This window comes from Mus caroli, chromosome 10, assembly GCF_900094665.2.
Source record: "Mus caroli chromosome 10, CAROLI_EIJ_v1.1, whole genome shotgun sequence".
NCBI classification, from domain to species: domain Eukaryota; kingdom Metazoa; phylum Chordata; class Mammalia; order Rodentia; family Muridae; genus Mus; species Mus caroli.
The window spans coordinates 68,086,451-68,112,560 of NC_034579.1; the positions used below are offsets into that span (position 1 = coordinate 68,086,451).

At 38.7% G+C, this 26,110-nt stretch overlaps 1 protein-coding gene across 11 annotated transcripts in view; it reads left to right on the forward strand.

Moving 5' to 3' along the window:
* The window catches only part of Pcdh15 (protocadherin related 15), a 1,443,104-nt gene that overhangs the window by 1,038,242 nt on the left and 378,752 nt on the right, over positions 1–26,110 (forward strand). For 10 of the 11 annotated variants that reach the window (XM_029482520.1, XM_021175219.2, XM_021175220.2 and 7 more), the window contains 3 exons: positions 1,085–1,204; positions 13,642–13,752; positions 21,693–21,863. In XM_029482520.1, coding sequence (XP_029338380.1) covers positions 1,085–1,204; positions 13,642–13,752; positions 21,693–21,863 — 402 coding nt within the window. The remainder of the gene's footprint in view (positions 1–1,084; positions 1,205–13,641; positions 13,753–21,692; positions 21,864–26,110) is intronic. The other variant, XM_021175224.2, reaches the window with a different exon arrangement.

Below are 26,110 nucleotides of genomic sequence, written 5' to 3' on the forward strand. Positions count from 1 at the left end.
TTACTGTAATTATAAAAAGAAACTGTAACATGAAAGAGAAAATATGACAAAATCATCTGCTCTGCTACAGCTTGCAATGTAGTTTTCGAGGACTTAAATTCCCTTCTAACATGATCTTGTATATTAATAAAGTAATCACATCTCCATTTCTCTGTTGAAGCAACAAAGCCATTTTATCCTCCTCCCTTCCTTCTCAGAAATATAAACTAATAAAAACTTCTTATAGAATGGTATTTCTGCTTGGAGTTTCTAAAGCAAAAAGTGAGTATGACTCAATATAGTCTGTTGTGAATGGAAATCACAAAAATCATAAATAATAAATAAATAATGTTAGTCTCTTGGGATACCCTTACAATTTCAAGAATAAATGGATTTCTTTCTCTTTCCAGTAGTTTAAGGCCAGTCTTTTGGGACTTTGTTACTGAGTGTGTTGTTTTTAAGATAGCCAGAGAAATATAAAGGAAAGGTTTATGCTGGAGGAGTAGATTTGAGAGTCATAGCTATTTCTTAACTTACCATTTGCCTGCATTTCCAACCTGGATTCTGTGACTCTGAAATTATTTCATATTTTAAAATAAAACCCCAACCTCGATTTAAATTCTAGCCTGTGAATAATTTTATACATTAAAGGTTTTTTGTGGGTCCCCCCCCCCCAGGAAAACAGATGCATTTTCCTCCACAGGTGCTAAGAGGCTAATGGATACAAAATGGTCCAAATTTGCTTTTCACTGTACTTTCAGTTTTCTTTACAAATCAAGGTCTTGGAGTTGTAAACTTCTGACATGGAAACAGATGCATTTTCTCTGTGGGTGCTGAGATGCTAATGGATGTAAAATGGTCCAAATATGCGTTTTCAATGAACTTCCTGTTTCTCTATCAAATCGCAGTCTTAAAATTGTAAACTTCAGACATTTTAAGGACTCCGGCGTGAGGACTGGACAGATTTCCCTAGTTATTTTCAGGGCTATGAGTCTGATTTGAGTGGCCCACCTCTCTTCCTCGATTTAATGAAGAGATGGTTCTTAAACTGGAAAACTTGAAGGATGATAAAAAACAGACAGTTTCTCTTTCATGTTCTTTCCAGCTCACTCCAGTTGGCACCACAATATTCACGGGGTTCTCGGGAGACAATGGAGCTACAGACATAGATGATGGCCCTAATGGACAGATAGAATACGTGATTCAGTACAACCCAGAAGATCCGGTAAGTACTCACGGTGGTAATTGTTGTGAGCCATGCGATAGATATTTGCTTTACCTGATAAAGTTATTAAATTACCCCCAAAGTTGCACCATTTTTTAATACTTATGATTCCTTTATAAAAGCTTATTTTGGGGGTAGATATAATGTTCCTTTTGTTGTTGCTGTTTCATTGTTTTGCTGTCGTTTTTACTAAATTTCCATTATAATGAACCCCAGAACCTTCTAAATAAGTCATTTTCAACCATCCTAATGCTGTGACCGATATCTAATATCAGAAAATATCTAACATGGGATCCCAGAGGGGTTGAGACCCACAGACTGAGAAGCACTGTTCTGAATGAATCACTGCTGACAGCACAGAATATCCCAGACAACAATGAGGCATAAGGATAATCTTCTTGCTGCCATATGTGAACCTGGCAAACACAGGATGTGTGTTTCTGGTATACAGCAGCCATAATGCCCTGCCCAGGCCAATATGTACCCTATACCAAACAAGAGAGAGTTTCTGGCAAAGGCCTCTACAGTTTGTAGGTAGGGTCAGTTTGTTTGTCTGAACAGACCAGAAGATATGTCTGTTGGTTTTCTGATTATTTTAGCCATAACATGATTTGTTTCTAGTGACCCATAGTACAAAGTCAAAAAACTTCATGAGAACACAGCCCACAGAATCAACTAAGCAGGATTGCAATGGGCTCACAGAGACTGAAGTGGCACGCACCAAGCCTGCCTGGGTCTGGACCAGTTCCTCTGAGTATATGTTGTGACGTTAGCTTGATATTTTTCTGGGACTCCTAACAGAGGGAGTGGATGTGTCTCTGACTCTCTTGCCTGCTCTTAGAACCCCTTTCCTGCTATTGGGGTGCCTTGTCCAGCCTCCATGTGAGAGCTGTTGCCTTGTCTTGTTGTATCTTGTTTTGTTATTTTTGGTTGTTATCTCTTGGAGGCCTACTCTTTTATGAAGGGAAATGAAGGGGGAGTGGATTGGGGGAAGAGGGAGGTGGTGGTGGTGGCGTAGCTAGGCAGAGTGGAGGAAGAGGAAACTGGTCAGAATGTATTGTATAAGATAAGAAGCTATTTTTAATTTTAAAAACTTCAAATAAACAGATAATAAATAAAACTCTAACCAGAGTCCTGTCCTGTCTTCTTCACAACTCCCAAGGCAGCTTCTAGAAGATAATGGTTTCCCCTAAACAGAGTAAAACCTACTTCTCATGTGAGCTTGCTGATGTCATACATCTTGTTCATAATTGGATCGAGTATATACCATGCAGTGCAGTTAATGTCACACTCCCATGGCTCACCTCTGTGCTCCATGTGTAGCTTTATGCCAACAAGAAGAAACAGGAATAAGACCTAAGGCTTGTGGGTAGTGGAATCATATTCACAACCCATGATCAAGCTGACATCGATTATGCAAAGGAAACAATGCACACAACAGGCACATATTTTTGTGTTTTTAAAAGTCCTGAAATTAAAATATAAAGTGTAATTTTCCATTCCCTTTCCTCTCTCCCACCCCTCCTATTTCCCCACCCTGTTCTCTCTCAAATTCATGCCTCTCTTTTTAATTGTTGCTACACACGCATTCAAACACAACAGACAGATACACGTCTTTTCATCTGATACAGACTGTATTACAGATGTGTATCACAGACTGATACACATCTGTCCATATTCCTAAATATGATTAACAACCTGCTTAATCTGTATAGTATTATTTGTGTGTATATGACTCTAGAACTGAACAATTGGTGTTGGAAAACTAATTGGGGGTGTCTTCCCTCAGTTCAGGTAGTTCAGGAGAGAAAGCCAGGTCCTGAGGTGAAGTGTCTGCCTGTTGTTTTGGAATGCAAAGCCTTATTTCAGAAGAGTGGTTTCTTATTGTGTGCCAATGAGATGGCTCTTGATGACCATTATTGAAACTTAGAAAATATGAGTTAAAAAAAAATCTTAAGAGCATAACAAGGTTGACAGAAGGCTTTTGGAATGTGGAGTTTGTCTTGATTCCCCCCCTGGAAAGAAACCACTGAGTGAGCAGGAGTGTAAGCAGGTGCAGGGGATGAAGCCAAGCAAGCGAGTCTCACAATGATCAGTCACAGTGAAGTGTTGCCCAAGAAATGATGTAAGGAACAAGACTCTGACCAGTCAAGGGTGAGAGCGACGCTTTCCCTTCAGCGGCAACAAGACCAGTGACCACATGAACATTGCATTTCCAAACCATTTGCTGCTTCCCTCTGTGGAGTTTCCTAAATAACTGTTGGTGCTTAACTGTCAACCTTTCCCTAGTCTTTCAGGTCATGCTATAAAAACCCAATGCAGCCAGCGCAGAATAGCCAACTGATGCATTTTAGAGAAGTATTGATTATGTTGGAAAAAAAAAGAAAAGAAAGAAAGAAAAATCCAAGGTTTAGTTGAGGCTTGAGACAGTCCTGAATTATTCGGGAGCTGCCCTTCAGGGTTCAGTGAAGCCAAGTGAGTTCCTTCCTCACAGTGAAATCTCTGCTTTGATGCTTTCCCTTCCCAGGGATAAGCTATTCTGCTACCAGGATCAATTATGTGCCTCTTAGAACCCACAGATGGGTAAGGCATTCAGCTACTCGTTCTCAACATTACAAGGAAACCTGAGCTTCACCATTGGCACCACTACTGTTGTAGATAACTACAGAAGGTACCTGAGCTGAGCTCTTGTTCACTGGAGCAAAAAAAGAAAAATTAAGATATTGAGAAAACTCTGCACTTGATATACTGTGTGTTAACCAGTTTGTGTGTGTCTATGTGTGTGTGTGTGCCTGTGTGTATCTGTGTATCTGTGTATAGGCATATTTGTGTGTCTGTGTGTGTGAGCATGTGTGTGTGTGTGTGTGTGTGTGTGTGTGTCTGTGTCTATGTCTGTGTGGCTGTGTGTATCTCTGTGTGTGTCTGTGGCTGTGTGTCTGTGTCTATGTCTGTGTGGCTGTGTGTATCTCTGTATGTGTGTGTGTGTGTATACATGTGTGTGTGTCTGTGTGTATGCATGTGTATTTGTCTCTGTGTCTGCATGTGTGTTTGTGTGCCTGTGTGTATCTGAGTATCTGTGTATGTGCATATATGTGTGTCTGTGTGTATGCATGTATATGTGTGTGTTTGTGCATGTGTGTCTGTGTGTACATGTCTGTGTGTCTCTGTGTGTATGTGTCTATGACTTTGTGTCTCTGTGTGTGTCTGTGTGTGGCTCTGTGTGTGTCTGTGTATGTGTGTGTACATGTGTGTGTGCGCGTTTCTGTGTGAATGCATGTGTATGTGTCTCTGTGTGCCTGCATGTGTGCTTGTGTGTGTGTAGGCACGAGTACATCATGGTGTATATGTAGAAATTGGGATAGACTCTTGGGTGTGGTTCTCATCTCCCACCATATCTGAAGTAAATGTCTTATTCACACCATTGTGTACATCAGAAAGCTAGCCTTGAAGCTTCAAGAAACTCTGTCTCTGTCTCCTATCTTATTGTAGGCACTTGGGGTTTACAAGCCTGTGCTGCTGCATATGGTTTCACATGGGTTCTGGGGATTTGAACTTAGGTCCTCACACTTTTAGGGCAAGCATTTTATTCACTGAATAATCCCCAGAGTTTATTGTAGGCAACTAACCTTTAGTCACCTTTAGGCAAGCATTTTATTCACTGAATAATCCCCAGAGTTTATTGTAGGCAACTAACCTTTAGTCATCGTTGAGATTTAGCATTGACTTCAGTTCCAGTTGTATTCTGATGTTGAGAGCTACAGCAGAGGTACCTGGTGATTGCTGATTTTCTTTTTTTTTTTTTTTAAAGATTTATTTATTTATTATATGTAAGTATACTGTAGCTGTCTTCAGACACTCCAGAAGAGGGCATCAGATTTCATTACGGATGGTTGTGAGCCACCATGTGGTTGCTGGGATTTGAACTCGGGACCTTCGGAAGAGCAGTCGGCACTCTTAACCACTGAGCCATCTCGCCAGCCCGGTTGCTGATTGTCTGTTGCCATGAATCCTCTAGTGATTAATAAATTTCATCATAATGTTCTGTTTATTACTAAATGACAAGACAACTATAATTTCAAATTAATCTCATACTAAACAGCACAGGATAAAAGTTACAGATTGTCCTATCTTCATTCATGTGATGCCTCAAATCAGATGTTTAATCCTTTAGTCAGTTATTTGTGAAATGGAACCTAATTACACACACGAGTGCACTCGAGCACACACACAGACACACACACACACACACACACACACTTGTAGATTTGCCCACACAGCTACTTAAGCAATTTGGAGCAAATGTGGAAATATTATGAAATTTCACATAAAAATAGGTTTTCCTCTGCCTTCTTGAGAAATGTGTGAGTTTCAATATGACAGTAATCTTCTGATGTTGGACTATAACCACTCGAACCCCTGAGGTACTAAGTGTGTACCTACTATGTGCCTGGATTCCATCACTTCCCGACTCATATAAGCTTCTCCAACCTGTAGATCAGCACTGGGTAATGGAGTAACACAAGTCATTGAATCATACAATCATTTAATCAATTTAATTGGCACTTCTGATAAGAGAAGTGGGCACATATTTAGTTGTGTTTGCAGCCTGTGCTATGTCATTTTTCTATATATATACTTTTTCTTTTTTTCGTTTAATTACTGGGGAGTTTATTCCATTAATTTACATGCTTAATGACATAGAATTTGCATATCAAGTGTTCCTTTCTTTAGAGTTAACTTCTTTTAGGACCATTGTTTATAATGGATGTATATCATCCCTAAATTAAATCAGCCATTGTCTATTTAACACACCAGTTCCTCTGATGTCCCTGTGGCTCTTCCTCCTCTCAGGTTCTAGTTATAGGAAAGTCTGGCATTTTGATGTTTTTCCATGGCTTCGTGGGCTCTGATCATCCACTTACAGTGTACTTTCATCTCTTGTCTACAAACTGCATATCATCTATTGATCTGCGTTCAAGGCTACTATATTTTCAGGCAATTCCACTTTGTTGTTAAACCTTTTCTATGATCCGTTTTTATACTTATAAACAATCCAAGTATTGTACTCTTTCGGTATAAATGTTCTATATTTCACAGGTCTTAACTTCTTTTCAGACTATACAAAGAAAGATTTTCTATTTTTTTTATTTGTTGTATGCATTTTATGCATTTAGCACTGGGATTTCCATAACAGGCAGTTTAGATAATTGAATACATACTTTGTGTGGTAAATACAATACAGCTTATTTGATTCTCCCCCTTAAAATGCTCCCATCTTCTCAGTCATGTCAGGTTGCTATGGAGTCTACCCTGTGCACCATGAGTGTGATGCTGTACAGACACTCTTGATATGCCTCGTGTTATTTGAACTCCACCTGCAAGTTTTCTTTTAAGCATAGCTCCTAATCCCATTCAGTGTGCACTTTTCTTAATTGATTTGCAGGTAGAGAGCTATATGTAAACATAGCTTAGCGTCAACTTGAACTTTATCCTCTTCCTAGCTTCTTTCCAGTATATTCTTCCTCACCTTCATCAGATTTTGAGGTCTTGAGATCTAAACCTTCATGTTACAGTTTGCAGAGATACCAGGATCTCTATCAGACTTGATGTGTCTCCATGAAATTCTGGTATCAGCCTTTCATAAGATAATTGCAAAATATAGAAAACCCTTCTCTCTCTCTCTCTCTCTTCTCTCTCTCTCTCTCTCTCTCTCTCTCTCTCTCTCTCTCTCTCTCTCTCTCCTTTTGACTATTACAGCTTTGTTTCTCTCCCAAGTTAATAGAGATGTATTCAAATCAACTAAGAAAGGCAAACACTGAATGGGATAAGGATCTGTACTCAAAAGAAAGCTTGCAGTTGGAGTTCAAATAACACAAGTGGAACCAAGAATGTCTGTACAGCATCAGACTCACTGTGCTCAGGATGGAATCCATAGCAACCTCCCATAACTGAGAGGATGTGAGCCCCTTTTAAAGGGAAAATCAAATAAGCAGTACTATATGAACCACACAATGTGTGTATTCAATGTAGATTGAGTTGCACCGAAGTTATGATTTTAGTAAATGAGTATTTCTCTTTGGGTTTTCTTTTGGACCACCTGGTATTCCTTTTAAAAATAGTAAAATAGCAGCAATGACTGCTTCTCTTAAAATCTGAACAACACAGAGCAGTTCAGCATCCTTTCAACCTATCTAAATCCATTGTAGACCTGCACTGACTTGCTGTGAGCTACTGTGCCACAACTATTATTGTAGCTAAACACCTTGAATTTTCAAAGCTTCTCTGGACTGTGTCTTCTTTTAGAATTAAACTTGCTAAAGATATTGGACTCTGAGATGCTTATTCACCACTTTCTATAAAAGAGTAAGGATGATAATGCTTTGAGTAGAAGAAGATTGCATACGAGGGTACCAGCATGTCATTATGTCCCCAGCAGTCAGTAAAGTAAGGATCCAGTGTGATGGTAGAGTTATTATGTTCATTATTGAACTAATGTAAATGTTTATCAATGACTAGAATGGCTGTAATCACCAATCCTTAGACAAGTGTGAGTAACATCATGCTCTTTTCATATAATAATAGATAGTCACACACACAATGGCCTTAAACATTACATTTTGATTTTTCTCTTTGTGTCTGTCTGTCTTTCAGTACCTCTACTCCACTTACCTGACCCTTCAGCTCAGGCTCCTCCAAGATGGCAGTCACAGTACTAGTGAGGTTAATCCTGATATGGAGACCTGAAGCAGAATAACCTTCTTCCAAGGAAACCAAAATCCTAGTCAACATCTTTTTTTTTGGTTATTTATTTTTATTTTTATTTCTATTTTGCCATTTAAGAATTTTTAAACTCTTTTCTGTTTCCTTATATACATTCTTTTTTATAACTTTTGATACTCTTTATCAAATGATTTATTCCATTGCCTTTCCTCCTGCAGCTATCTGTGAGTTTTAGTATGGATATTTAGAATACAATTAGAAATTATGAAGGTCGAATAAAAGTTCTCTAATAGCCAGGACCTCACTAGCCTAGTTGGTTAGTTTCTAGTATAAGGCATGGTTTACCTCCTACTGTATGGCCCTTAAATCCACTAGACATCTGTTGGCTTCCAACAGCATACAATTGCTGCTATTGTATGTTTAGGTATATATTTTTATGAAACACTATATTCTGATTGGTGTTCATTCTTCCTATAAAGGGGAAGATTTTATTGCCTGCTCAAATTCAAGTCAGTCCCTTTTGAGTAGACAAAGGTTGTCCAATCTTGCTAAGCCCTTTTCTTTTTTGCTTGGGTAATTTCTTTAGGGAAAATTCTCAACCATGACCCAAGCCTAGAGATTGAAAATAGCTGAAGGCAGAGTAGCCAGTCTTAGTAAGGGATGAGAGAAAGACTGACCAAAGATTGAATAGGAAATGGTTGATAGCATTCACTGGGACTAGACTATAAAGTTAGCTACCCCAACATGGGCAAATGGAGAAAATGGGGAGAGTCATATGGATATGTAGGGAGGAGAAGAAAGAAAGGGGTGAGTTTGAAGTATGGAAGAGCCTTTAAAGCATTCCTAAGATTTGTAAGAAAAAGCTTTTGAGAGGGAGAGTATTACCTGCCTTCAAAGCCCTTCAATTACTGTCCCTACAAGACACACCTGTGCTCAGCTGCTCTTGGACCACAAGGGGGCCTAAGAGCATGTTTGTGTCCCTGTCTTTATACAGGCTTCTCATCTTTATTTCTCAAACACAAATACAAATGGGGAGATAACAAATGATATTTCTAAGTGGTACACAGGTATGAGAACTACACACAATCTATTTATATGTATAGTGGTCAGAGCTCTCAGCAGGGAACAGAGGAAGCCTAGGTAACTCCTGCTCCAGAGCATTCTGTATGGAGACCTCAGTTCAGCAACTATGGTATCTGTGTTCAAAGGGTCATCACTGGGAACAGTTTCTGGAATAGCAGACATTCTCTCTCTCTCTCTCTCTCTCTCTCTCTCTCTCTCTCTCTCTCCCTCCCTCACTCCCTCCCTCCCCCCTCCCTCCATTCCTTCTGTCAGGGGTATGCATACTTGGGCTGGGAATTCTATCTTCCCTGCCTGCAGTCTTTGGTGTCTTCCTAATGTGGTACCATGTTTACTTAACCTGTCTGAAATGGAGGATAACCTCTGGTCTGATAACTGTCAAGTTACTGAAATGTCAGGGAATTGTGAATGAACCCCTCTGAATGCTGGACAGATGTTTTGAGAAAGTGGATATCCATAGATTTTATTTTCAGCAGGATTTCCTTTTTTAATATATTGTGGGAACTAAACATTGAAGTTTCCAACACTAAAAAAGCAATGCTCTGGGTTTACAAAGAAGTCTCCAAAGCTGTGAGAGAGGCAATGGCTTTGCCTCACAAAGGTAATCCTGTTTTGGATTGGGTGTTTCTCAGTTTCCCTCATCCTTTGTTTGTGGACCAAACCTCTGATCAAATAATCAGTATACAGACAAGTGCTGACTGACTCCTGTCACTGTTTCTCATGTAAATTCTTAACCATGTGTGTCAGAATTGATTGAGTCATCAAAGTTCCGTGATGCTCAGGATGGTGAATTCCAGAAACTGAAGTCTGAAGTCCAATTTGGCCTTTCTCAGGCACTGTAAACTGAGTGTAAATGTGCCCAGTTCCCTCATGGCCCATTTATAACACAATAACACAGTGCTTGCTTACAAAATCTAGTCCTGATTAAAGTATTTATTTAAAGTTGCTTTAGACAAATATACTTCTAAATGGAAGGATGAAACAGAAAGAATATTCCAAATGTACAGTCTATATTTTGTTTCTAAAAATTTTTATTAGAATTCTGACTTTTAGAAAACAAATAGATATTCAAAAACTACTTGTTTAATTAAACAATAACATCATTATAGACATTCTCCAGCCATTTAGAAGTAGCATGATTACAAAGCATTCATGTTCCCTTTGTTTTTTGAAACAGAAGTATTTATATGACAAACAAAAAGCAAAAATCTCATATATGTGATAGCTTTAGATGCATTGATAGGAATTAAATTCAATCAAAAAGAACTTTTAATGGCAATAATGTGGCTACTAACTTCATCGTGTGTAATACTGCTGCAAACGTTTAATGACAACTGTTAATAACAATACAGGAGAAGACTGCAGGTATGATTAGGTCGTGTTGATAGAAATGGAAAGAGAAAAGTCACTACCTCAGCCACAGAACTTGAGGAATGTGTGAGGGTTTTGTAGGGAAAAGGAAAATCATGTAACATCACAGCAACATCTTCATCTGAAAGTCGACGACAAAGGTTCCAGAGTAGGGGATCAGAAATTTAAGTATGCAGAGAAGCAAGGCATATACAGCTTAGACAATTTATGAAGAACAGCAGCAGACAGCAAGTGAAAGAAGTCACAGTCCACATGGAAATCACACAGACCACAGTGTGCACACAGAGACAGAAATCAGCAAGGGACACACGGCTTCCAGTCATGAAAGTTAGACAGCAAAATTTAAGTTGTCCCACCCAAAACATGATTTATCATCTCTCAAACGGGGAAGGAGCAGCAACCATCTGGATATGTCTAAAACCTCACAGAGAACATCTGGGATCTTTGCATTTCTCCCTCTGAATTTGTCAATAAGTTAGCTACTTCTAAATAGTTTCAATAATGATCACTAATTGACTATGGAGGGACAGGTCTCATTTATGTGAACATCTGAAACCAGGAGATGGAATTTGTTTTCTTGTCATTCATTTTCTAAGTAAGTGAATTCCTTCTGCATTGCCCAGGATTGGATGTCATGTAAAACTAAAAATCATTGATTAAAAAGAAATGTCATTACCACAGTTGGGTTGAATCAACCAAGACTTATCCTAGTTACAGGCATCACCTCCCCTTAAGCACAAATACTGAGAACAGCTAAGCTCACTTTGAAATCTGGGATGAGGAGGCTTTAGGTCAAGCATCTGACAATGTGTGTGTGTGTGTGTGTGTGTGTGTATGTGTGTAGTATGATTGTATGTGTATATGTGTGTATATATTTATATGTATATATGTATATGTGAGTATATGTGTATATGAGTGTATGTATAACTGTGTGTATGTATTGTGCAAGTGTATGTATATATGTGTGTATATGTTTATGTATATGTGTATGTGTGTGGGTGTGAATGTATTATATATGTGTGTAGTTACATATGTGTATATGTTTATGTGTGTACATGTGTATGCACTATATATATGTGTATATGTGTGTATGTTTACATGTGTATGCAGCATATGTATATGCATGTGTGTGTCTGTGTGTGCAAGCATGTATTTACTAAGGAAAAATCAGTTTCTCTAGCTAATGAGTCATTGAAGCGAAGAAACCTTATACTAGCACATTAATATGTTTCCAGCATAAACTGCAATATCAGTAAGACATTCCCCATCATAACTTAGACACTTAGATTAGGTCATGCAGCGGTAAATTATGAAAGCGTCTATGCTGAGCTGAGGTGGGAAATCGTCTTTCCTGCCTCCTTCCTCCTGTTCTTTCTCCTAATGGCCCTTATCCTCTTTCTCCCCTTCCTTTCTTTTAAAATATTCTATCATTGATCCAACCCTTCCCTTGCTCACATGTGACCTGCCCAGAGGAATCTATTTATAGTCAGCAATAACAGGCCAATGACATGCGAACAAATGACTTTATTTAGCCCCACTTGGTGAATCTATTGGGTGAATAGGTAAGGGATATTTATAGGAGCTTGACTGCCTGGCACAGCTGTATCTCTGAAAAGTCCCCCAAAGCATCATGGGTGGGAACTAAGGAAAGCTGGAAACGCTGGAGCTGGATTCCCAACCTGCAGTGGCTACATGATGAATGTGTCTCCTTTCCTACTAAATATTTACGACTCTGGGCAAGCTAGTTAGTCTTTAAATGTCTTGTGGGTTTCTGGAGTCCTGGGAAGCTCACTGACCCTGCAGAAGCTTGTATATGAAAGAAAGTGCTCAACACTGAGTCACAAAAGAAGCCCCCGAGAATCGGTGGCAGAGGTGGAAATAGAAGAATCTGATGCAGTTCCCGAGGCAAGAGTTGATCCTTCTCCATGGTGACAAGAAAACAAGAGCCACACAAGCCTGAAGGCTAAGACTACGACCTGTTAAGTTCTCCTCTCCTAGGACTTGAATGCACTTAACTCTGCGGGCTAGCAGGGCAGAGATTCAGGAGCTTTCTCAGAGGTTGTCCCTTCTCCTTGTATGATTCTAGGAGAAGCTCAGTGCATAGGCAGAAGTTGCAAACTCTAACACATTAACCCACATCCTGGATTGTTTTATATCAATTGTTTTATAACTACATGTTTTAACTTTTGTTGTGGTTTTTGAATTTTGTTTGTTTTCTATTTTTCATATGTGTGCATGTGAGCCAGAAGACAGGCTAAGGGACTCTGTTCTCTCTTTCCAGCATGTGGGTTCCAGGGATCAAACTTAGGTCCCAAGGCTTCACTGGGCAACAGGACCCTTAGCCTCTGAGTCATCTTCTTAATCTTTTTCTTTGAAACTTTTTCATTATATTGTGTCAGTGCACACACACACACACATGCATATACATCCACATGCCATATGCCATGGCACATGTGTGGAAGGAAATGGGTGCTTTGAGGAAATCAGTTTTCTTCTTCCATCACGTGGATCATATGACTTCAGGTAACCCATCTCTGCTCCCCAGGCGTGGCTACAAGCATTTACCTGCCAAGTCATCTCCCTGGCTCCCATACTAGTTTATAATAATACACCCTTTCAGCCTAGAGAGATGACTCAGTGGTTAAGAACACTGGCTGTTCTTCAGAAGGTTCTGAGTTCAAATTCAGAAGCTATAAGGTGGCTCACAACTATCTTTAATGTTGTTTTCTGTCCTCTTCTGGCATGCACTTGTATGTGCAGATAGAGTATTCATATGCATAAATAAATATAAATACATAAATAATCTTTTAAAAAGAAGGAAAGATTAAAAGATCAATACACCCTTTCTTTTAAGTAAGAAAACATGCTTAGAGTATAGTATAAATGCTGGTGTTGAAAGGTGAAATTCAGAAGAAATTATAGATTGGAAATATTTGAACTCTTTTGTGTCAAGCCAAATGGTAAAGATGATGTGATAATAAGGTAAGGTTTTCTTCCTACACATATACTTGGTTAATAACCAGTGTAAGACTATGAGTGAACATAACTAAAAATACATGAAAAAAAAACTATTTAAAAAAAACATCACTTTCAGATGACTCTGGTGAAACTCACTGATCAGAGTGTCCAGCCTGAAGTTAATTCTTTTGCTTTATTCTCAAACCATAAGCTACTAGCAACAATGTTGCAGAAGTATGAACCATAGTATCAAGATACACTGTTCACATATGCACCTGGCCTGACTTGTGTCTACTTATCACTTGCAGACATCCAATGACACCTTTGAAATTCCACTCATGTTGACTGGCAATGTGGTACTGAGGAAAAGACTCAACTATGAGGATAAGACTCGCTACTATGTCATCATCCAAGCCAATGTGAGTTTTTGCCTTCTCTTACCTTCTGTTCTGGAGCTAATATAACAAAGTGCAACTTTGTACAGGTGTGGCTTTGAGTCTTTTGAGGTCTTAGCTTTGTGAGATTGGGTTTGGGCTTTCTTGCCCTTGGTGGATATATTCTATATACAGATGGAGGAAGGGAATTTGGGTATTGCTTCGATTTGCTCTGTTCTTCTTCACCATCAAAATCACCCTCTAACATCCTAACTACAACCCAAATACTGATCTCTACCACACTGAGATATTCCTTCAAGGACTATCTACAAAATAGCTACAGTGACATCACCTTGAAGCAGGTTAAAAATGTGTTGTTTTTTTTTTTGTTGTTTTTTTTTTGTTTTTTTTTTTTTCTGGATCTGACTTCAGAAGTTTAGAGTGGTAATCTGAGAGTAGGACTGGAAGGCAGTATCAATGGTTAGGAGTGTTTGGATCTGAGCAGCTGTGCCAGCCAGCTCTCAAACGTCTGCACTTCAGTTACCACACATCCCCTACCCCCAGCAACCACACATCAGAGGATAGACATAAAGGGTCTTCATTTCGTGGATATTTAAAGCCACTCTGTGACTGCTCTAGCTTCTGTTTCCTGGTTGTATGTCCAGGGTGCACTAATGTAAACCCCACTGGTTTTGTGTCTCTAGTTTCTAGAACATTTTATGGCAAAAATAGGAGGATCATAGGTAAATGGTTAAAAGAAAGAAGTATTTATGGTTTGTCTTCAGAATAATATGCGTTCACATCAAACTATAATACAATATATTTCCAAGTATTGATATGAGTAAAACTTAACAATTGCTGACTATGTCAAGTAACATACCTTTAGAAAAATTATAGGCCCCAGTTTTAAAATGCTTTAAACTAAGGCAATGTTGCTGCGGTTTACATTTTTGGGTTAACCCTGGGCTTGATTTTAATGTCTCACTCAGGACTGCTTCATCCTTGCTTGGTTAGAAGCATCCATGGGTTCCACTGTGGTTGCAGGGAACTGATTGGGGCAAAGTCTCGGGGCCACTTTAGCTATGTTGTACTTTCTGCTACTGTAAACACCTGATAATAACAACATAGTATTTAATATATGTTTCTGTAAGTGGGTCTGTTAGGTGCATCCAGATATTTCCTGAGCTACTTTAATAGTGAATATTTAAATGCTAAACATTTATTCCAAAGATCTTGTGACAGCCTCAAAAATAAAATAAGCATTTCTGCCTTAAATGTATTTAAATGAAGTTCATATAGTTTCATGATATTTGATAGGCTCATTTTCCCTGGATCCACCTAATTTATTTTTTGAACCATTATTTATTCAATATACTGCTAAAGAGAGCATAGGTACAAAATGCTAAAAGGTAACATTTTCACAGGCTCGATTAAAGAAGCCCAATGAATTAAAATCACAAGAAATATTTTTCCATGGAATGGAGAAATTAAAGTATCATTTATTACCTAATATGGAACATGTTCTATTCCTTAAAATTACAAGTTAAATAGACATGCTAATGAGTTATATGTGAGCATCTTGTCAAAGGTAATTCTCTTTGAGATTGTACTAGGTACCTTGTTTTGGAAAATCAAAGTTAGTTTTTCATCATGACAGTTGGTAATAATTTTATTCAGAAATTGAGTTGCATTATGTTTGGGAGGCATCATACAACCATGTCATACTGAGCGTTTGTGATGAATTAGTATTGAACCCTGTATACGTAAGTTACATTAAGATACATAAGATGCATTAGATATATGACTCATATTATGTGTAAGATGAATTAGATACATATTAGATACATAGGTAAGATACATAAGATATATTAGATACATAAGATGCATAAGACACATAAGATGCTTAAGACACATAAGATGCTAAGCTTCTCTGTGTGGTCCCCCAGGAGCACTAACAGAAAGTCCATTCACAGAGAAGTCCATTCACATCGGTCCCTCTCTGGTCAGTAGTCATGATGAACTTTTCTTGTTTGTTTTGCTTCTCCCTGAGTTTGAGTTAGTGCTAAAGGGCATGAAAACTTGGTAGCTCTCTGCAAAGAGGAAGGCAATGAGACTATAAAGGCTAGGGAAAGTTCTGTTTTCTGCATAGCATGAAGTTTCCAGAGGATGTGTGGACCTGGTCCCCAGACAGGAGTTTGGAAATATGAGCCCAGTTCTCATTTAAGGCACAACATCTTTCTCATTGCTTGATTTTTGTCTCCTTTTTCATTCTGCTCATTGTTAGTTTATAAGATTTTGTCTTTGGTGTATATCTGTGTCTTGGAGATACATGCACATATTTTAAGTATTTTTCCAGTGTTAGCTAATGATAAATTATAATACCTACATTTACTAACATTTGGCTAAACCTAAAAATTGTTAAATGACTCATTATTTTTTAGAAAAGCAATTTTATTAGGAAAAAAAAAACAAACTGATCCTCCTTCAGGGTAATCTAGGTCAGTTTTAGGGTAGGAATACAAAAATCAAACAGTTGTGACCCTGGTCCTTTATTAGCAGTCAGAAAGGTCCTTGGTCCTGTCAAAAGTTCTGTCATGGCCAAAGGCTAGATGTGCTATATGGGAGACCTGATTTATTACAGACCTTTCCCTAAATAGCACATCTACCACTAACTCCATGTGAAGACATGATGGAAATTGAGACTCACTGGGATATCTCATGGAAGGGCACCTGAATGAACCATCTCACCCACTTCTCCACGTCCCATTGTATCCAAACTTCTGCCTCAAGTCCCATAAAACTCTCCCAAGGTAGTTTCCCATTTCTGGGGACTCACTTTGGCTAGCGGGAGCTCTGCTGTCTTTCTCTTAAGCTCTGACCTATAATTCCTTAAGGAAGTTTTCCTCCTAAGGGTCCTCTTTTGGTCCCTGAATTTCATTCTTTGAATTCATGGGACAAGAACCCAGAGACCACAGGTCCATTGTGGCTTTGGCCTCATATGATTTTCCTGCATCTTAGTTCCCAGAGCTATAGCCCAGCCTATGTCTGATAGATTCTATCACTCTCAAGAAAAGCCCACTTTTCTGAATCATGTTCATGTTAACAAATGAGTAGTGTTAGGAAGTATATATAATATATGAAATCACAATGCAAGTTGAGGAAATATAAGTTAATCAATTACATTAGCCTTCTTGGCTTAAATAGCAAACCTTATAGTATGGTCATCTTATGCAACAGAGATGTATTTTATCAGTAGTTTGGAGTCTAAAACTCTAGATTAAAACTGGCCAGGGTTTGTTACGGGGGTTAGGGAAGTTCTCTTTCTTGATCCCAGATGTCTGTTTTCTTGCTGTGTATTCACACTGCCTTCCATTTGTCTTTATATGGACTGGAAATCCCTAGTTCCTACTGTGTGAACTCTCTTCTCCTACAGTGCTGGCATCCATGCTGTGATAGGCATTATCCTTGATGGCTCCTTACAAAGCTTCACTATGATGAGAACTGTCTCCTGAAAATTTGAATGACACATGATTCTGTATAGAGAGTAGTGAGTCAACTCAGAAATTGCTTTCAAGTGCTATCTCTGTCAATAGTAATTACAGTTTTCCAAAGTAATGAAATATCCCACTTTTCAAAAATAAAATTTGAAAGCATCTTTCTTCTGAGAAAGAACAGAGAAGCCAAGAGTGTAAATTAGGACAGGTTATGAAAGAATTCTATTTAGCTACTGTCTTCTGTTGTATGGTCTCCTCACATTGAGAAAACAAACTTACTGAAATCAGATAAAAACATATGCAGAGGCAGAGAATTGTTTGTTTATATCACTAGCAGTTTACAATGTTGCTTTTCTCCATTACTCCTGCCATCTGGCCAGATTTTGATTGAGGAATGACACACAGAAGTGGCTGTCCAGGATAGATCACAAAGAGATGATACTAATCATGATCCTAGCCAATACCTAAGGAAAAACTGATCCATCCAGTGCTTCTTCCTTGTGTGTCCCTGACAAATATTATTTAGATAAACTCTAATGTCATTAGAATTTTTAATTTTTTTCAATAATTATTTATTTTTTAATTCACTTTACACCTTGATCACATCCTTACTTTCCCCTCTTTTCGTAGTTTTGCCCTTGCAAATCCTTCCCCACTTTGCCCTCTCTCCTTCACCTCAGAGAAAGCTGAGCCCCATTGGGTACTACCCAACACTGGTGAATCTACTCCCAGGAAGACTAGGTGCATCCTCTCCCACTGAACCAGGCAGTCCAGATGGGGAGAAGGGGATCTAAAGGCAGGGAACAGAGACAAAGACAGACCCCACTTCACTTATTAGGATACCCACATGAAGACCAAGATGCACATCTTATACAAATGTATTGGGAGTATATGTCCAGCTCCTGCCTGCTTCCTGGTGGATGGCCTAAGCTCTGTGAGCCTTCAAGGTCCCAGGTTAGTTGACTCTGTGAATCGTCTTATAATCTGCTTGACTTCTCTGACTTGCTCAACTCTATTACCCACCTTTCCACAAGGTTCCCTGAGCTCTGCCTGATGTTTGACTGTGGGTCTCTGCATCTGTTTCCATCTGCTGCTGGATGAAGCCTCTTAGGTGACAGTTATGCTTGGTTCCTGTCTGTAAGCATAGAAGAGATTCATTAATAGTGTCAAAGGTTAGCGCTCTCACATGGGATGAGGAAATTTCTAGTCATTTTCTACTCATTATGTTAGAAGTATACCTTATAAATACAGCCTTTGCTATGCAATGAATACAACAGTGTTAATGAATACAACAGTGGCATATTATGATGAAAACATGATTTTACCTCTGCACTTTTCCTTCCCAATTCTCATAACCTAAATTTAAAGACATTGTGAAAAATATATGACCCTAGTACAGAACACTGCTGAAACCAACAGAAACCTAAGAACCTATTGAGAGACATTATTACTAAATGTAGAGTATCCTGGTGGACATATTGGGCAGTGGGGAGTACATTAAGTAGCCATTAGGAAAACTGAATAAAGCTTTGATAGTAATTAATAACAATGAATTGTCAAAGCAAAATTATATAGGTGTAGAATGCTTTATTGAAGGAATTGTTATGCCCAAAAAGTCTACATCACAAGGGCTACAGTGATTGGCTTGCTGTGGGATTGGGACAGGAGCTGAGAAACATATACTTAATAATCGTCCTTTTCACAGAAAACATAAACTTGTTTTATGCTTAAGATGATAAGAAGTTTTAGAGTTTGTTGCAAGTCTTTTAGAAGGTCCTATTCCAATCCTCCCAGGGACAATGATTAGAAAACTCAAATTCCTTAACCATAATTTTATAAGGGAATGGCTCCTGGGCCATTGAAAGGAGGCAAGCCTAGGCTAGAGAGCTATAAAAAAGACTTACAGGAGCAGAGAAGGCTACTGAACATAGTGTTCTAAGAAGAGGAAAGATAGACCTTTACTTTATGTCATCTGATTTTTATAAGAGTCAAGGTGGTCAGAGACCTAGAGGCAGAGAGATATGCCCATGAAGTTCAGACTAACTGAGCAAACCCCTAAGACCATCCATAATGTTTCTTTATAGCAAAAATTTTTACTAATATAGTATTCTCTTAGGGTTTCTATTCCTGCACAAAATATGACCAAGAAGCAAGTTGGGGAGGAAAGGGTTTATTCAGCTAACACTTCCATGTTGGTGTTTATCACTAAAGAATGTCAGGACAGGCACTCACACAGGGCAGGAACTTGAAGGCAAGAGCTGATGAAGAGGCCATGGAGGGATGTTACTTACTGGCTTGCATCCCCTGGCTTGCTCAGCTTTCTTCCTTATAGAACCCAGGACCACCAGCCCAGGGATGGCACTACCCACAATGGGTCCTCCCACCCTTGATCACTAATTGAGCAAATGCCTTACAGTTGGACCTCATGGAGGCATTTCCTCAACTGAAGCTCCTTTCTCTGTGATAACTCCAGCTGTGTCAAGTTGACACACAAAACCAGCCAATACAAATATCTTAGCACAATAAAAATGCTAATTTGGGATATATGGGTACTCTATATTATTCCCAAAACTGTACAAAACACAGCTCTTGTAGCAAAGGAATGGGTGATAATTTATCCTGAGCCAAAGATGAGGGACTGACTATGACCCAGAGGCAGTCATTCAGGTTTCTCTCATGATGTACTCCACTGTACAGAAGATTGCATGGACCTTTATAGTCACAACAGAGTGATATAAACCAAGGCATTTACTAAATATATCAGTGGGGAGATCTGAAGAGGAGGTAGATTACAGCCTGTGTCAGGGAATCTCTGCCATGGATCTCACATTGTATCTGATAGCATTTTAATAGTTTAGTCATTGGAAACAAATAATCCACTAAATTATTCTATTCCAAAAGTTTCATGTCACAGTACCAAAGATTTTAGGTCAGAATCCGGCATTGATAATTAGTTGCTTTGAAGAAAACTAGTAATATCTCAAAAATAATTTTCACTGTTGGTCTTTAGTATGGCATGCCCTCTCTCCATGATCACAAAATTGTAGTCAGTCAGCTGTCTGCAACGTTTTCAGTGTAACTGGCACACGTAGGGAAAATTCAGCTCACACCAATTAAAAAGATTACGTTTAAAGCTGCTTCAAATGTTTTTAAATGTGTTTAAAAGTAACCACAGTTCACAACTGTTGCCCTTAATAGTTATGCACTGCTTTGTTTCTTACTGTTCATCTCAGAGGGCAAGTTATCACACTCATTGTCAGATTGGTTCTGCAAATTAATTCTTCATGCAGCAGTAGACTTCTTTATACACACTGCCTCTAGGGTGATTCCACTAGGTTAAATCCTAAGTAAATGGAAAGCATATGACAATTTCATGTCATTTTCCCCCTAAAATAGTGAAAAGTTCTAAACTATAACTTTTAAGAGACTGGGTTTTTAGGGTCCCAAAGAAGATAGGAACTCCACAGGACGACCAACAGCATCAACTAACCTGGACCCTTGGGGGGCTCTCAGAGACTGATCCACCAACCAAAGAGCATACCCAGGCTGGACCAAGACTCTGACACATATGCCGCAGATGTACAACTCAGTCTTCATGTGGGTCCCCCAGTAACTGGAGTGGGGGCTATCCCTAAAGCTGTTGCCTGACTGTAGAATTCCTTCCCCAACAGGGCTGCTTTGTTGGACCTCAATAGGAGAGGATGCAGCTAACCCTGGAGATACTTGTTGCACTAGAATGGGATAGCCAGGGGCCCCCACCTTCTCAGAGGAGAAGGGAAGATGGGGAATGGGCAGAGGGTCCTGTGAGGGGAGACTGGATGGCAGCAATCAGAATGCAAAATGAATAAATAGATAAATAAATGGAAAGAAAAAGAAACTGGGTATTCAATACAAGTAGATAAAAGTTCACCTTCCATTCCCCCAACATAAAACTTGGCTTACAAAGGTTACTAGGACCCAGATATAGCTGTCTCTTGTGAGACTATGCCGGGGCCTAGCAAACACAGAAGTGGATGCTCACAGTCAGCTATTGGATAGATCACAGGGCCCCCAATGGAGGAGCTAGAGAAAGTACCCAAGGAGCTAAAGGGGTGTGCAATCCTATAGGTGGAACAACAATATGAACTAACCAGTCCCCCCCCCACCCCAGAGCTCGTGTCTCTAGCTGCATATGAATCAGAAGATGGCCTAGTAGGCTATCAGTGGAAAGAGAGGCCCATTGGTCTTGCAAACTTTATATGCCTCAGTACAGGGGAACGTCAGGGCCAAGAAGTGGGAGTAGGTGGGTGGGGGAGTGGGTAGGAGAACGTTTGGGGGACTTTTGGGATAGCATTGGAAATGCAATTGAAATAAATACCCAATAAAAAAATTAAAAAAGAAAGTGTGAGAAAAGAATGAACAAAACTAAATTATACCCGATATTTACATCATCTAACTATTTAATCAACCTCTCTCTTTCTCTCCACCCCCCACCCCCGTTACACCCATCAGGATCGTGCACAAAATCTGAATGAGAGGCGAACAACCACCACCACCCTCACAGTAGATGTTCTAGATGGAGATGACCTGGGACCTATGTTTCTGCCCTGTGTTCTTGTGCCAAACACACGTGACTGCCGTCCACTCACCTACCAAGCTGCCATTCCTGAACTGAGGACTCCGGTAAGTACACTTACTTCTTTCTTTCCTGCTTCATTCCTTCCTTTCTCTCTCTCTCTCTTTCCCTCCTTCCTTCTGCTTTTCTTTCTTTCCTTTCTTTTTTTTCCCCATCTCTATTGGCATCTTTAAACCCACTGAAGTCCTGTCTCAGAATGCTTTGCAAATAGTTTGGTTGATAATATCAAAATTCACTAGCAAAGAAACTAAAATGGTAGTTTTTACTAACACTATTTTTCTGTAATACATAGATAATGTCATAATGTATAATTTCATCCTTTACAAAGCAGAAAAAGTCTCAAGAAGCCACAAACTCTGACACTGATATTTAGAAGAGTGTCCACCAATAAGAGTTATGTCTAAAGCCAGGCATGGTGGCGCATGCCTTTAATCCCAGCACTCCGCAGAGGCAGAGGCAGGCAGATTTCTGAGTTCAAGGACAGCCTGGTCTACAAAGTGAGTTCCAGGACAGCCAGGGCTATATAGAGAAACCCTGTCTTGAAAAAAAAATCAAAACAATAACAAAAAAAAGAGTTATGTCTAGTTGCTAGCACATTCAGAAATGTTGGAGGTGACATTGGGCTCTCTGGAAATAAGAGTCAACAAATCCTGAATATACATCTCCACCTCTTGAAGGTATGTTTTAAAGAAACAGAAAAGCAAAACATGAATAGATATTTTCCATACTCAGTTCTGAGTTTTAAAACATGCCAGCAGAGCTATACACTCGTGACATTTGAAATCCACACTGTGGGAACATCCTGGGTGCCAGAAACATACTTTAAGAGTCAACATTTTAAGACACCAGTGTTCATGAAAATGGCATTAGAGACTCAGACGGGCAAATACTACATGTATGTTCTCATGCTCAGAACTTTCATGGATGGATGGATGGATGGATGGATGGATGGATGGAAGAACGGAAGAATTAACAGGCAGATGGACAGATGGTTGGATGGATCATGAATGGGTGGGTGGATAGATTGATGTGCAAGTTAATGCATAAATGTGCTGATATATAAGAGATGATATGATAACTTATCAAAGTAGAAGAACTGTTTGAGAAAAGAATCCAGCAGGAATGTGAGGGGTCAGCAGAAGACAACTAGGTTGAATATGATCAAAGTTTGTGATATACATGCATGAATATTTGAGAAATAAGCCTATCATTTTACATAACAAGTATGCATTTTAAAAAGTTAAGAAAATAAAAACTAATTGCAACCCAATCAGGCATCTACTTAAACTTAACATAGTATCTTTTTCTGTCAGGTGTGTGTGTGTGTGTGTGTGTGTGTGTGGTTTCATAGAAGTTAAATTCCAAGTAGTCATCTTCCTGAATTTCTTTGTTATTTGTCCAGCTTTCTGGGTTCCCAAGATAACTCACAATGTTATAATTTGTTGGAAGAATCTTTGAAGCTCTTATCAATAATGTAAAAACAGAAACAGGAGTTTGAGGTATATTATACTTATATGAGAATTTAGATAATAAAAGAGAAATGTTTTCCTTTAAATCTTCAATAATTTTCTGTGTATCTTATTTAGTTCAAAGAGTTCTCATCCAGTGTTGTAGACATACCTTTCAGTGCATCGTATATGTATGAGAACTGAGTCTACAATACAAATATACTATACAATCACTAAAATATTGGCCTGAATGGTCAACAACTTTATAAAGTATTCATGTTTGGATGCATATTATATGACAATAAATTTTACTAATTTTGAGATCAGGTGCTGTAATCTGGTCTATGACCACAGACAATGGCTAATTTTTACAAATATTGAAAGGCAAAGAACTAAACAGACTGGTATAAAAGTATAAATATGCGCAACTTAAATTTGTGTCTTCACTGTAATATTTGACTTTCAGAAAGAAAACTACCATGAGTGGGAAACAGCAGGGTGTTTTTGTAATGTTTAATAGGAATGGTAACAATATTTGGCTATTTGTTTCTGGGTTAGTTTATGTAGCTTCTGAAACTATGACAGGAAGTATTATTGGTGTGGGAAGAGTAATACCAACTTGACCCAATGGCTGTTTAATAATGTTTTGAGGACTTAGTGTTTAAAGGAAAGGCAGAAGCTGCGGTTTGAGCAGTAGTGTACCCTGGGGGGTTTTGTGAAGAGTTTAGAGCACTCCAGGAAACTGTCAAAGAATCTCCTTCTTTTGAAGTTGGAGGAGTCAGATAAATGGTAACACTGACTAAAAGTAATATTCAATGTCCAGTTTGCCATATGCTCTGAATAAATATTAACTGAGCCAATGTGCGTTTCTTTTACAGAGGCCCTCCTTATGCAAATTTTACAGATGAGCCTTCAATTGGTTTATGTAATTTCTACTATGAATAAGTGAATATGTGCAGATTATACCTGTGTGTGTGTGTGTGTGTGTGTGTGTGTGTGTGTGTGTGTGTGTGTAAAAGTTAGAATATAGGACCAGCCGTAGTGTTAATATCCATTGCCTGGCTGTTACCACACTAACATAGAGGAGTCCTGAGGTCTCTGTGACATGTGTTAAGCTGGGCATTGATTTTTCCTGCTGACACCTTGATGCCAGAAGTGTCTTTCCATTTCCTCCACCATCCTCACACTACACATGGTAACTCTCACACACTAAATAATAGAACCTAAGAAAGACAGAATTCAACTTTAAAAGTTAGTGTTTTTTCAACTGGCAAATCTGTTCCTTTGCTCAGAGTGTACTATTATAATACAAAGAGAGAACTGATAACTGCTTAAGAAATCTCTGACACAATAATTTTCTGAAAAACAGTTTGAATAGAAATGTTAGGGCTTCTGGACACAGCAGATGATTTCTGGTATAAAAAGGAGGTTTTTAAACAAAGAAAATAAACAAACACTCTCATGAAAACAAAGACACTAGTCTTTAGATAGTTTCTCAAACTATGCTTTATAAATTAATGCTACATTAAAATTCTAGAATAATCAATCATTATACTTCACAGTCTACATTTTTCTTTAAATTAAAATTCCCAGGGTTTTGGATCCCTAGGAACTGGAGTAGCAGGCAGTTGTGAGTTAAATGATATGGGTTCTGGGAACTGAATGGAAGTCCTTTCTAAAAGGAGTAAGTGCTCTTAACCTCAGAGCCACCACTCCAGTCTCATATTTCATCGTTCTAAGAGACTGATTCATTACTTAATGCTCTGTTAAACAAAGAGTAGTTCATGTTTACCTCCATGAATATATAAGTTAATAGTTACTCATTAAAAATGTTTATATTGCCTTCCAGCAAAAAGTGGGTTATGTTTACTTCTAAGCACAGCGCCTTCCAATGATAGTCATTTAAAGTTTTCATAAAGCCATCATTTTATCTTATGAGAATTTGAAGAAGCATCCCAATATTCCTGTCTATAGCACAATAGCCATGTTTAGCATGGGTCACTTTAGGATGCTTGGTTTAGCTGTAGACAAGCATTGTTGGAAGAGTATCCAAATCCTGGTCTAAGAAGATCATAGGAAAAAGGATATGCTTAGGGGTTTATTATTCTTACACATCATTATTTGCATCTATTCTAGAGTATCACAGTTCAAACTGGGGTTCGGTTTTAAATTTCACATTCAAATAGCTTAGTTTATGCCTTTTCACTCTCTCTCTTGGTACATGTATCTACAACATATATTTATTATACATTATCCCTAATATATAATATATAATTAATATGTTAGAAATTTTCAATGAGTAAGATCTTGCTATTCAGAGTGAGAAATCCATTGATGTCAGCTAAACCAAACATTCTGAATTTAATTACATACAGGATGACCCTTCTTCAAACTAAGTCTTTGAATCCCAGAAGTCCTTTCACCTACTCAGGCCTGTGTTGATAGGAAATGTTCCAATAATTACCATAGTGATATTCTTTTTTTTTTTTTTTACATGCTTAAGCTACTGTACCAGGCTTAACAGTTAGTTTTATTTCTTTCTTTTTTAATTAGGTATTTATTTCATTTACATTTCCAATGCTATCCCAAAAGTCCCCCACACCTTCCAACACCCACTCCCCCACCCACCCACTTCCAATTCTTGGCCCTGACGTTCCCCTGTACTGAGGCATATAAAGTTTGCATGACCAATGGGCCTCTCTTTCCATTGATGGCCAACTAGGCCATCTTCTGATACATAGCAGCTAGAAACACGAGCTCCGGGGGTACTGGTTAGTTCATATTGTTGTTCCACCTATAGGGTTGCAGATCCCTTTAGCTCCTTGGGTACTTTCTCTAGCTCCTCC